This window comes from Leptonotus elevatus, chromosome 15, assembly GCF_054856555.1.
Source record: "Leptonotus elevatus isolate MCC_2025b chromosome 15, RoL_Lele_1.0, whole genome shotgun sequence".
NCBI classification, from domain to species: domain Eukaryota; kingdom Metazoa; phylum Chordata; class Actinopteri; order Syngnathiformes; family Syngnathidae; genus Leptonotus; species Leptonotus elevatus.
In genome coordinates, this window is record NC_141253.1 from 13,518,262 (window position 1) to 13,532,625 (window position 14,364).

The following is a 14,364-nucleotide window of genomic DNA, read 5'->3' on the forward strand; positions in this document are numbered from 1 at the left end:
TTAACCTGATAGTGTCTGCGATGATGTCTCTGTTGCTTGTTGGAGTCGAAGCAGCTGCACTGTAGTAGAAGTGGCACAAAAACTAGAGTGTGAAGAATATGATTAAGATTTAATGATTGGGTATGCAAAAGCAAGAATACAACACAGTTGGGGGTCAAGTTTGGAAAGTGAAAGAATGCAAGGAGAATTTGTCAGGTTTATGTTATATCCTGTTGTATGTTCTATTTGGCATTTCAACTGCGAGTAGAGAAAGAATAACAGAATGACAAGTCAGCCATTGTGTTAACTGAAACAAAATCAGGGACATTAACAATAGTCGGCTAAATACTCAACTCGACCTTCCCACGGAAGTGCAACACTGAACCGCTATTCCCAGCATTACAGTAGTCATACAGTACACACACTCGCACACATTGTGGGTCTACCATATTTGGCTATAATCCCAGTGCCGTTTTTGTCTATAAGCACGGCACATTTTGTCCCCTTGCTTCTCTAATCACAGTTTTTTTTTTTAAGTGCAGTTCCTTTGTGTCTTAATCGCATACATCCAAGTGAGCAATTTGTCATACCAGTTGACTACTAACTCATCATTCAATGATTGTAATGCAACAATTACTGCATACTTTTTGTTAGAAATTGATTTAATACAGTTTGTCTACATGAAAAGCTAATTTCAAAAAGTGTTATGTCTGCTTAAAATAGATATTGATGTGCTAAAAAAAGCAGTACATGAATCCATATCTTAACATCATCATCAGATAATGATTTTCTTAAGTTGAGACAGAAACAGCTTTGAGAACAACTAAGCCCTTGTTTGTTATTAGTACATTCCCATAACATCCAATTATTTTTTGTCACCAGAAGCCAACCAGAGGCATTGGCTATGCTAATTAGATCAGCTCACTCACACTCAAATTTTGGGCAAAATGGATTGAACATAGTTCCTGTGAAAATTTCTGAATCTTAATTAAGAAACAGCAAACATGTTTGTTGTGACCAATGCCAAAGCTAATATTCATTTTCAAAATGCATAATTTGTTACGTAACGTTCATAATTTTTAAATCACAACAGTGTAACACTGTATAATTTTCTAATTGCTTTCTAATTGATTCTATTTAGCCACAAAGATGATTAAAGAAAGCACATGACTAATAATATTTTTTTCCATTGAATATTAAACTAGCATTAGCTGGCTTGACCTTATAACTGTAGATTCAAAACAGTCATCTTAATTCAGTATTTCCAATTCAAAACAGTTCTCAGTTTCAACAGAAGGTCTGACATTCTTACGCCAACAAGGAATGAAAAATCAAAAACCTTAATACTGGGCATGCAATGAAGCCAACGTCAAAATCGTCTTGCCAAATTTGAAGCCCTTAGTGTTTCAGACCCAGCTAGTAATTAAAATAAAGTTATAATGAAACAACTAGCTACAAATCTTGTGACTTTTTGAGGTGTTATTGCAGACTTGTTGAGACTGTTAGTCTCCCTCTAGGGCAGGAGATGTTCACCCTTCAAAGCGAATCCAGGGTGGCCAAACTGTGGCCCGGGGCCATTTGTGGCCCGCCATCCATTTTTAAGTGGCCCGCGACATAGGGCTGTGCAATTAATTGAAATTCAATTACAATTTCAATTATTACACGCCACAATTACAAAATCGGCATGATCGTAATCAAAAATAAAAGATTATAAATACTAATGTTGAGTTGTTTAAATTTGTGTGTTTTTTGAAATTACTCATTTAATAAATCTTGTTTGGTCCAAAAGGAACTTGCATAATTATAGTGTCTTAATATATATATATATATATATATATATATATATATATATATATATATATATATATATATATATATATATATATATATATATATATATATATATATATATATATATATATATATATGTGTTTAACATTGTCTTGTTTTGTACCAAAAAACAAATGACTGTCCTAATTGTGATTTTAATTATTACCAAATGAATCATGATTAATATTTTCTTCATAATCGAGCAACCCTACCGCGACATATACTAAAAATTACATCTGCTACTAATAAAGAGCCTTTCTAAATATGCAAATTAACTTTTTACATTTAAATAAAAGTATAATTTCTCTTCATCAAGACTGTGATGAATAAAGATACTTTTTTTTTACAAGCAAAAATCTGCTCTGTGTCAAGGTACAAATTGTAAAAATACCACATGAATGATTGCCAAGTAACTGCTTTAAAAAAGTAATCTTACGACAGATTGCTCCTGTTTTTATTCTGAATGTAGAGATTGGATTTGACTGCTGTTCAATGCAGGAGCTGAATTATTCTGGTGTGTTTGGGTCTCAACCACCTCAAAATATTGTCAAATCCTAAACTATTTGTCTTGTAGAAGGCTGTTCAGGGAGCGTTTTTTCCCCCAAAACAACAGTGGAATATATAAACATGCAATTGCTTGATTGACTGATTTTGTTGTGCTTGAAAAATTGACGTAAAAATGTATTTCAAAGTGGCCCTTGCAACCTTCGATTTCTCTATATGTGGCCCTCGGAGGGAAAAGATTGGATACCGCTGAGCATCTATTCCTTTTATATATCTTCCATTCACTGACGTTATTCTAGTACGTCAGATACTGAATATATATTTTTTGTCTTGCTCATGGTTTCTTTAAGGTGTGAATTTACTGCACTCCCGGGATAAGTCTTGCAGAAGCAAATTGTACCGTATTTATTGCAGGTACCTGCACTTACATCCACCGCTATGAGACGTTGGTTATGTTTTCACTCCCCTCTCACGCAAGGCTCTCACAAGCTGAACACAAAGACAGAAGGGAAGCTAATTTGCCATTATGTCAGAGGTCTTTGTCTAAGCTCTCAGCACTTGAGATAAGAGTGGCTAAGTGGTGCTTGTATAAACATGGAGGCTTATCATTCATTCGGATGCTTTGGATCAGTGTTATGGACACACTCACTCCTGGCTTCCTGGTTGTAAAATGTATAATTATCAAAGATTTGCCTCTGTCTGAATGAGCTGATAGACGGATACCAATAGCCTTGGGCTTAAACTGTACAGATGGTAACTGCTTTTGACGTGGTAATGGAGATATTAGCAGTCCAGGAATGGCAGAATGTGAAGAATTTAACACAGTTTGTACAGTACGCTCTACATACAGTATGATAGACTCGGTACATGGTCTTCCACAACAGTAAACAAACACGGAGTGAACTCTAGTGCATCTGTGATTTGCAAGGCGTGGTGGAAGCTGTTTGACACACTTAGCAACACAGATGCCGGTGCGTGATCACAATTAGCTGGCTAGAGTTTTACTATTTCTTTCTTCCTGTTTCTTTTTGTACACTCTTTATTTTCATCTGGCAGTTCTTCCTTTCTGGATGTTGGTGTAGAGTTTTAAATGGCAGGGGGAAGGAGGCTGCTGTGGACTTGATGGATATCTGAAACTCAGAGAAGCTTTAATTAGCTGCAAGGAAAACATAAAACTGAATTAACAAATGTCGAAAGCCTTGCCAGGAGGAATCACTCCAGAGTATTATGGCCACATTGGAAATTAAAACATACTAATGATGACATATTGGTGGCAGACTTGCAGTACTTTATTATTATTAGTTTTTTTATTAAATTCATCTGTATGCCATGTAGTTTTAAGTTATAAGATTAGTTTGAAATATTATTAAACAGTTTAGGATAATTGTTTGTGGGACATTAAAAGTTTAAACTGCTTTTAGTATATGCAATTGTAAACAATTTGGAGGATGTCAATTACTCAAGTTTTTTTTTTTTTTGCTATTCGCCTTGGTCCCTTTTCTCCTTAAATAGTGGGGGATATCTATGCTGGACGACTAAGTTGTTATTTTACAAACACGAAAAGAGCACTCTCTATATAATTATAACTTAATGAAAACACATTTTTTTCACCCCCCCAAAAAATATATATTTTTACCATTTTATTATTTTATTTGAGTTAATTTTGGCTAATGGATATCCATCATCAACTAATCGCAGTGGTTAATAAACACATTTTCATGTTAATGTCATCCTAATGTCCATTTGTAGTATCGCAAACAGACAAGATCATTTAACTTCAAATTAACACCCCACATTCTTATAACAGCAAATTCCCAAATTAATTATCTTCTTGATTGATCCTTATTCTTATGTTCCTGCGCTCATTATCGTCTAATAAAGGGAGAGGATGTTGCCCGCGTGCAAAAATCTTCAATTGAAGCTTGAATGTAATTCCGCCAGAGGAGGCTAAATAAATTAACTAATTTGTGTCTTACATCACCCAAGGTTCGACTTGAGCTGCACCTTAGTGCTATGCAATAAAGCTGTAATGTAAAATACAGATTGCAATCTGTTTTGTGACGCCAGTTCTGAATTGCAAACAAGTTTCCCACAGGAAATCATTGATTTTCATGGCATTCATTTGTTACACTCTCAAAGTGTCACCATCATGAAATCACATTATCTAGTGTGCAGCATATGCAATGTTTTAGGTAACATTTGAACATCCCTATCTTGCACATATAAAGAGAAGTTAACCACTGAATACAATTTTTTCTACTTTTGGGTCATTGTACTTTGGAGGTTCTGCTCTATTTTATCACACAGTGACCGGCACTCAAGATGGTTTACTTAACATGACTAAACGGGTCTATATGAAACAGCTATGCAGAAGCCTGATAACGATCCTGATTATTTGATTCAGGTGTATTGGAGGAGGGAGACATGGAAAACATACTGGATAGGGGCTCTCGAGACTTGGAGACCGATATGTCCGCCATACTTGTTGGATGTCTTCAAACAACAATTGAGACCCTCATGAGGATAAGCGGTTCGGATGGATGTATAATATTTGTTCTATCTGTCCTCCTCTCCCCCGCCTCCCCCTTATCTCACTGCTAGGAATCCCCCCAAGACAGTGCCATCACTCGAGACATTAACAGGACGTTCCCAGCTCATGACTACTTCAAAGACACCGGAGGTGATGGGCAAGACTCCCTGTATAAGATCTGCAAGGTATTCACACTTGAAGAGGTTTAAATTCATATATCTGCACTGGCAACATTAAAGCATTATGCAGCAAGTCGGTCATATGAATGGATCAGCAAAGTGCAAAAGCAAAAACAAAAATTGGGTGGCGGCATTTTTATTTTATTTTATTTTATTTTATTTTACTTGACTTTATTTTATTTTATGTTTTTTCTCGCCACCCCACTTACATTTCCTTTTTTTTCCTTCAGTAAATTTATAAAGCTCATACCACCAGATTTCAATGAGGGTGTGTGGTTTTGTTTTAGAATTATCACCCAAAAGTTTTACAACCATTATTTACCCCACATCCTTTTCGAAGACTCCATACAAGGGGTCCTCACTGTACAAGAGTTTTGTTCCTATAGTGATGATGTAAGCAAAATTTGTTAGTTAGAATTCACCGTCGTCGCTCACTAACCTAACCAACGCAGTAGTGAAGTCGTAATTACAATAAACACTTGTATGAACTTGAACAACTATTCTCGGCTGTAAATATAAAACAATCAAAAAAGGTATGTCATCAGTTTAGATCAGCAGCAATCACCACAAAAGATGTATTTGAGGATTTTGTCTCAGCCTATTTACTACAGTAAAAACTTTTTGTTTCAAATTTGTATTTATTTATTTATTTATTTTTTTTAAATGTCCAGCATGCGATCTGCCTATACCATATTTGTGATCGACCAGTCAACCAACCATTTCTGGGTTAGCAGTTTTATGTTTTATTCTAAGAGAGGTTACTCTGGGTGGTTGGGGTGGGGGGGGGGGGGTAAGTTGCTTGTTTCCAATAGGAAGAATTATTTTGAATTTAGAAGTCATCTAGTGTCACTTTGGAATTTTCATTATCCAGTCATGTGAATGCTCTCAGCTCTGTCAAAAATAGAATTAATAGAAAATGTTCTGTATGTACCAGTAATTAAATATCAGCTTTTTTGGGGATTTTGTTTCCAGGGATAATTGTTGATTAGAAACAATGATCGTCAGTGTCTTCACTATTCCCCTCCTTTTTAAGGGCTCGTAAATAATGGAGATTACGTTTCCTTGGAATACAATGTGACAATTGTGTAAATAGCTTGTTAATTTACAGTCTGACAGGTTCCCTGAGTTTTGAAGCTGTTGGTCCGAACACATATCAGATAAAAGCGCATAAAAAGCAAATTTTCTACATTTGCATTTCGTGCACATGCATATTATTGAGACACTCATTTAAACCCATGACTGTGGTTGCTGTGCTCAGATTTTTCATTTCATTCATTATGTATGGATAACTCGAGCGAGGGCATCCATCTCTACGCAGTTAAGCACCTCCTCAGGTGTGTTTAAATAATTCAGTCAGCCCCAACTCCCCCGCGTTTGCTCTGTTTGTGGATTGATCATCTTGGCTTGACTCATTACTCCCATTTGTAGCACAGTAGGCCACTTGGACCATTTTGGCTAAATTCTTTCCTGTTTTGTTCCTCTCCTCACAGATTTACAACGTCTCAATGGCACCATACACCATCCTTTCTTTTCCCTCTCTATTCCAACATCAAACTGACACGTGTTTACTAACTGTGTGTTTCTAAAAAGCGAATTCCATCTGCTCTGATATTCAGTATTTAAACAAGCTTTATCTAAATGATATGATCTAAACAAATGCGGTTTGTAGGTGGCTGTTTATTAATGTCCCATCTTTTTATTTACAATTATGTTATGCATCTACAACCTGAGCACTCTTGGTATTTATTACATTTATTTATTGAGTTATTTGAACATTTCATTTTTCAGCGTTTGCATGAACCGTCAAGCCTATTTAATGACATTCTGCACACGTATGTTTGTCTCCTCCCTCCAGGCATACTCTGTGTATGATGAGGAGATTGGCTACTGCCAGGGACAATCCTTCTTGGCTGCTGTGCTACTGTTGCACGTGAGTTTACATATCAATCCAGCAAAAACACATTTTTCATTAAACAAACTGAAGTGCAGTGAAGTGGGTTCTGTTCTTTATTATTATTATTATTTTACATGCCTTAAGTCGTCTTATCAGCTGAGTTCCAGTAAAAAAAGAAAATGTGTTTGGTTATCTTGTCCAACAATTTCAAGCACAGAGAACAACTGTTTAGTGTCCTCCTTTGATATCAGTCTCAGATGTCGACTTCCATCCTGTTTTGGTGCCATTTAAGTTCTAGTAAGATTTCCTGGAGGGTCAAGTCATTTTATGTGTAAATAAAGAGGACACAAATATTTGTCACCTGCAAAATCAATGTCTTCACTGCTTATGTATTAGATCTGTCATACACATTTAGATCCAGATTCGTTTTGTTTTTTTACCTAAGTTTGACCCCCGTTTAAGTTTACTCTTGTAAATAAAACAACATACTTTTTTTTGCTTCATAGTTAATTAATTTCCCTTGTTTAAATGAGATGACTGGGTCAACATAAATTGAGTTAAATTAAACATTCTTAAAATTTTTATTTTTTCTATTTCATCGATCAATGGGACTGGCTGTTGGTTCAGTCAACAACAAAAATGGTGATTGAATGTACATGATAAAATAAAAAGAACAAAAAGAACACCAGCAGAAGGTTTATTATGTTAAATTTTTAAATTTTTTTTAATTTATTTAATTGGTCAGTTTGACCCACAATATAAAAATTTGCTGGGGTCAAATTGATGCCAATGCTAGAAAACCATGTTAGTAATTTTGAAAGTTAGAAATGTAAACCCAGATACAGCAACATGTTAATTTGACTTGCCCTTTTAAATTTTACAGTGGTTATAGAGTGTTAACATAATTCCTCTGTTTGAAATAATAAAATAAAAAAAGTCTAATGTGGAAAAATTAGACCATAATAAATAATTTGTGAATTTTTCTTTAATCTGATTCATAATCTATATAAATAAATTGAAAAACAAACATGTTTGGAAAAAAAATGGAAGTATTACATTAAAGTAGCACTGAGGAACTTATCAACCATAATACAATATTTTCATAACTTTTCTGATGAAATATCGACATAAAATTGTTGAATGGTGACTTTGCCATGGCCTGAGGGGGTCTGTATCATTTTTACTGGCACTAAAAGAGGATGGTAGGAACACTGCCACATCAAAAAACTACAAATGTGCTGACTGCTTTATGGCATACGTCACTTCCCCCTTTCCCCATTCGTTACAAAGACGGAAGTCATTTTGAATGTCGACGCACGATTACTGCTTTCTTGGCAGAAAAGAAAAAAGGAAAAGGGAAGCTACCCGGATAAGAGGACAGTCAAGGATCAACATTGGCCCGGATTTCACTCGCTGGCGTGAGCTAAAAAAAAAAACAACGCAATGCGCTTGTCCTCAATGGAAATGTGGTCTTCTTTCAGACATAACAATACTGCTTTTGTGCATATGGCACAGCCATAATCAACGTAAACTGAAAGATCCTTAGTGTTGCTTTAAGCTTGTTGCTTTAATGCCAGAATTAGTTTTTTTTCTCTATCAGAATTGCCATCTTGACTTGAAGGAAAGTTTTTGCCACTTTTCCTTACAAATATGCCAAAAGGATCATCAACAATGTTTTAGCTTTAGGGTGTTTCCACTTATTTTGTTATTTTCTTTCTTTCTGGCAGTTACTTTTCTTTTCCATTGAATGTTACATAATTGACACTATGGTAGGGGTGAATTATTTTAAATGTTGCATTAGAAATAGGACCACTATAATTTACTTCCTTGGATTGTGGTTTTTCTTTTCTGTTTCATTCTAACAGGAGGAAATGATCCTGTTTTATGAATCAATGACCGTGTCAAATCTCAGCATAGTTTAAAGGAACTAATTTGGAACAATACCTGGAATTAAAATTCGAATTTTGTTATATCAAATATTTGAAACTGATAAATCTGTGCTGATGAATTCATGCCCTACCTAGTAAAGATAAAAATTTAAATAAATAAATAAATAAAACATATGCAGTACGTAACAAATTCACCTTAAAAAAAGAGCTTTGAGCCTCATGCTATAATATTCTTATAGGGACCAAAGGCCTGTCTAATTGGGCTTTTTTTTGGGGGTGTGGGGGGGGGGGGGATATAACAGTGCTCCTTTTTTTGTCCCTTGAAAAAAAGTGAGGCTTTACTAAAAGGTGAAAAAATAATAAACTTGCATCCCAGAATGAATGATTTCCCTGGCCAACACTGCCACCTAGAGGTAAAACTCACAGCGTGCGTGCAAAATTTAGGATAACCATTAAATGAGAAGTTTTGCACTCACCTTATTGTATGATTTTATAAGATACAGTCTATATACATAAATATAATCAGGATGTGTCCCTAAAAGTATTTTTGTTTGTTGCTCAGATGCCGGAGGAGCAAGCCTTCAGTGTGCTAGTCAAGATCATGTTTGACTATGGCCTCAGGGACCTGTTCAAGCAAAACTTTGAAGATCTGCATTGCAAGTTCTTTCAGCTGGAGAGACTCATGCAGGTTTGTGCATATCACAAATGACTGGCCCAGCCATCCAACAGTAGGTGTACTTTGACACACAAGAGCTGTGTCCTGACCTATGACTTAATTAAGGCACTAAGAAATATGCTTATCTATACCTGCTTATCCTTTGTCTTTATTAGGAGTATCTTCCCGATTTGTACAACCATTTCCTGAATGTGGGTCTGGAAGCGCACATGTACGCCTCCCAGTGGTTCCTCACCCTCTTTACAGCCAAGTTCCCTCTCTACATGGTCTTCCATATCATTGACCTGCTTCTGTGTGAGGTAAGTACACGAGATGGTAGTTTATAGCAACAGTCACCTTTCTATGACATCATCCTTTTGCCTCGCCCGCCAGGCATGGTCAATCGATTTGATCAATCTGTCACATTAAAGTAACAGTTTGATGAAGTGTTGGTTGATTACCGGTAGTCATGGGCTTGTCCAAAGCGCACAGCACTACTGTATGTAGACGTTTTGTATTATCATAGAACAGCTATAAAAACTCTTACATTTGATTTGGTAACTCCTGCAGTTTGTGTTATTTTATATCTCATCATATACAGCATCATTACTGTGTAGTTAATCCAGTTATCCTCATCCTCAGGGTATCAGTGTGATCTTCAATGTGGCTCTGGCACTTCTCAAGGTAACATTTGTAGCATATTTATATTCAACCACAATATTTATGTCCATTTTTAGACCTTCTATTTATACATTTTATATTCTATTTTATAGTCAATTTACTGTATTTTTTGGACTCTAAGCCACCCTTCTTTCATAGTGTGGCTGATCTTGCGATTTATGGGCTCTGCACACGGGAGGCGACGTCGCTCGCTCTCAATTAATTTCCTATGGAAGCACGGCGACAAGGCGAAAATCGCCTTCCCACACTCCCCCTCGGCGACACGCGACATTTGTGCATGTGAAAAATTGCGCGCGTACACATAGACGTGCATGCGTAGGCCCGCAACCAACGCGATACTAGAAAGTTGAAACATGTTCAACTTTTGTCGCTGTCGCTGGGGCTTCAACCAATCAGCAAAGGTTTCATTCATGAGCCAATGAACGCAGGGCATGCTACACAGTGGGCTATCCACTAAAATGGATGAGATAATTTTACCAGCGTCCGACTATCATTTTGTAAAAAAAAAAAATTTAAACTATGAATTTGTACGATACTTAACGCAATTGTTGGTACAGTGTTAATTTATCCAGTAATAATAATAATAATTATAGGAAATGGATGGATCTTCGTACTGGAATTGCGTACTGTAGTGAAAACTTCTGTGTTTACATTAAAATGAAAAGATTTCCTCCAATTTTAATAGACAATCAAATCTGTTGTAACACGAGAGTGACATATGTTGCTGCCGCCGTCGCGGCTGCTTATCGCGTCCCGTGTGTTGAGACCTGGGAGGCGACGAGGTACGTATTTCGCTGTCTTTTGTTGCCTCCCGTGTGTCGAGTTTGATATGGGAGGCGACAAGGTACGTAATTCGCTGTCGCTTGTTGCCTCCCGTGTGTCGAAGGCCGAGATACACCAATCCGACGTCGGTAGTTGGACAGCGTTGGGCCGACGGCATGCGCCGTCTGGTCAGTGTATAAATTACTGTCGTGTAGTCGGATAGAGTTGGAATACGTCGGGGGGCGTTTCCAGCAAATTCGACATGTTGAATCGGCCTCGGGCGTCGGGGTATTTGATCACTGTGATTGGCTGTTAGCTAACGAAATCAGCGCACGGGGCAATAAGAGGAAGGGACGAACGTGGATAAACAGTACTCAACTCAACTTAATGTTTTTTTCAGGACAGCACACGTGAATGTTAAAGTTCCCCATGAAGAGGATATGATCATAATTCAACATGATTTCGGCAAGAAGATTTGCAAAGTCGTTAAAAAAGTCCTTATTGTATTTTGGAGGTCGGTAAATGACAGCACAGCACAGTGACAGTTTGGCCGACTTCAAAGCTGTTGATCGATGTGGTAAATAGACATCGTTTACATTTAAATTTGTTTTTAAAAATAGTGTCCGTTCCTCCACCTCGGTCCAACGTCCTCGGAGCGTCCAAGTAAGCACAGCCAGGCGGTATTAATTCAATCATAGCGGTGGACTCACCGGCGTCAGGCAGAAGAAATCTAAGTTGTTGGAAAGGAAAAACTCCCTTAAAATAAACGTTTTGTTTGTCAATAACCGCGCATTTAACAGCGCGATTCTTGTGGGAGCAGCAGGGGTGCATGGCTGTTTCGTCCAGCGGTCTCGAGGGAGCGCTTTCAGAAGTTGGAGGTCGGCACCGCGTCCAAAACGCGGCGGACAGCGCGGCCGAAACTTTTCGGGTGAGCTGACGATCGGTAGCAGCCAGGAGTCGACAGGGTCCGGGATAGTTAGTTTGCCGACAAAGGAAACAAAGCCAAACTATTGCATGACATGGGGACGCGACTGGATCTAGCAGGTAGGATTTTTCTTTTATATACGATACTGTGCAAAAAGCCGTAGGGTTTCATTCATGTGGGAGGACATCGTGAGAGAAAAAGTAACCACCGGTATTCAATGTTTACGTTTTGATATCCCGCCCCCGTAAAGCGGTTTCCGGTTGCCTTTAGGAATAATGGTATGGAGGGTAATTACTTCCCGCGCATTTGCTGAAGGTACGTAATAGTCGGGTCGGTGCGGCGTGTATTTACGTCATTTTTTTATGCGACGTGCCGACGTCCCAGGGGGTAGGCGTCGTTCACATTTGGCCGACGTCGGATTGGTGTATCTAGGCCTTTACACCGAGGTGTGACTTGTTTATAGTACGGTATATTAAAATTAGAGCTTGGCCTGGGATCCAAAATCCCCATTCCCTGATCGTGTTGACTTTTTGTAAAATAAATCTCCCCACAAAATGTGTGATTTGTAGATGTAGAATACGATATATTATTACACCTATTATCAGCTAAGACAGGTCTTCATAAATGGAAAATTCTCACCCAGTTGTTCTTTTTCCTTAGACATCAAAAGATGATCTGATCCAGACAGACTTTGAGGGCGCCCTCAAATTTTTTCGGGTCCCAGTTCCCAAAAGGTATCGCTCAGAGGAAAACGCCAAGAAACTGATGGAGCTGGCTTGTAGCATGAAGGTGAGTGTCACACCCTGTGCCTTGGGTTGTGACCTTTTACACAGACGTAATCAAAGGACCCAAAACACACGATTCAACAGATGTTATACTGTTTATATTTCCCCGAAGTGCCAAAACAAAAGGAGACCCGGCCATAACCTGCATTGAGTTCCTATACTGCTGCTGTATTGCCAGTAGGGGTCACTGTTGAACTTCAAGTTATAATTGAACACATGCACACACACAAACCCAAGTTTTTTTTACAGATTTTGGACCATCTGGCCCAGTTTGTCATTCAAGGTAACTTTGGCCAGTATATGTTTTGAACCAACTCTGTCAAGGGACCTGCTGACTTTGTTCAGATTATCTGAAGATTTACATCATGCATATGTGCAAATCTTGACGGTGTTGATCTGTCCGTTACATTCACATTGGCAAATATCCGATACATAGCTGATTTTTAGCCTATCCGCCGTAATTAGAATCATTTGAGCTTTTTCATACATGTGATAATATTAAACAAAAATAATAATAAAATAAACGGTTGCTGTCATGTTTCAGATCAGCCAGAAAAAGCTGAAGAAGTTTGAGAAGGAATACCACACCATTAGGGAGCAACAGGAGCAGCAGGAAGCTCCCATTGAGAGATACGAGGTTTGTATGCATGTAAAGACCAACAACAACCCCACAGAATTTACATAAAACTTTGATAATTCACTTTTTTCCTTTTTATATATTTTTTATCTAACGGTGAATATACTACATTTGAATGTTTTAGATCTGGAATTGCAGAAAAACAGCAACAAAATAATAATAATATTGTCAACATTTAAAAGGAATTGAGGTAGTTGCATTCGACACAGGATGATCAAGGTGTATCCTTATAAAATATAGTATACACAGTTTGAATGTAAAACTCATGTTTGGGTGATTCATTATTGTAATGAACATTTGCGGCTGCTGGCTGATGCTTTAATCTTTAAACCGTCGCCATTTGTGATTAAGGTGCTAGTAAAAGTAAGCAGGAATGTATGATTACAGCCCATACATTATATATACTGTATTATATCAGCTGAAGTCAGTTTGAAAAATGGACTGTACCGACTCTCAACCATAAATTATTTTGGTACATCAGTTACATTTTTTCCAGTTCCGCTTATTCTGCTGCTTGATGTCTTATTATTTTCTCCATGCACATGCAGGTCATGTCCTGTTAAACATTATCCAAGTTCTCACTTCAGTTAAATTTCTCACTCACTGAGTAAAGAATCTCGTTAGCTATGTTATTCTGTTCATTCGCAACTTTCACTTCCCGTCTCCCCCCTTGCATTGAGCCACGCCCCCTGTTTGACCCCCCCTGAGCCTTGTTCCTCATTTGGCCTTGTTTTAATTCTTGTCTCTATGCTGATCTGCAGAGGGAGAACCGTCGTTTGCAGGAGGCCAACATGCGCTTGGAGCAGGAGAACGACGACCTGGCACACGAGCTGGTCAGCAGCAAGATTGCCCTGCGCAAAGACCTTGACAACGTAAGTCGGAAAGAAAAGGCGGATATTTTCCGGTTTTCTGTCATGGAGGAAAACCTGTGTGAAAGCTCATACTTGAGCATAGTCCTTTATTGCTCTTTAGCCTGTAGCAAACACTGTGACCAACGACAGTTTAGATCCAGGAATATGATCATAAAAAAAGGTGAATTATTATGGAAAATTGCCTTTTTAATTGTTTATATGCAAGTAGGTGGGGTTTTGGATTGCCAACAAACAAATGTTAT

The 14,364-nt window shown here is 37.8% G+C and overlaps 1 protein-coding gene across 4 annotated transcripts in view; it reads left to right on the forward strand.

The window, feature by feature from the left end:
• Positions 1 to 14,364, forward strand: part of rabgap1 (RAB GTPase activating protein 1) — a 64,008-nt gene that overhangs the window by 38,388 nt on the left and 11,256 nt on the right. For all 4 annotated transcript variants that reach the window (XR_015097242.1, XR_015097243.1, XM_086096557.1 and 1 more), the window contains 8 exons: positions 4,915 to 5,028; positions 6,878 to 6,952; positions 9,368 to 9,493; positions 9,637 to 9,780; positions 10,103 to 10,144; positions 12,489 to 12,617; positions 13,158 to 13,250; positions 14,012 to 14,122. Coding sequence is in view for 2 of the 4 variants with exons in the window: in XM_086096557.1 (XP_085952683.1) it covers positions 4,915 to 5,028; positions 6,878 to 6,952; positions 9,368 to 9,493; positions 9,637 to 9,780; positions 10,103 to 10,144; positions 12,489 to 12,617; positions 13,158 to 13,250; positions 14,012 to 14,122 (834 nt within the window). In the remaining 2 variants the exon portion in view is untranslated. The remainder of the gene's footprint in view (positions 1 to 4,914; positions 5,029 to 6,877; positions 6,953 to 9,367; positions 9,494 to 9,636; positions 9,781 to 10,102; positions 10,145 to 12,488; positions 12,618 to 13,157; positions 13,251 to 14,011; positions 14,123 to 14,364) is intronic.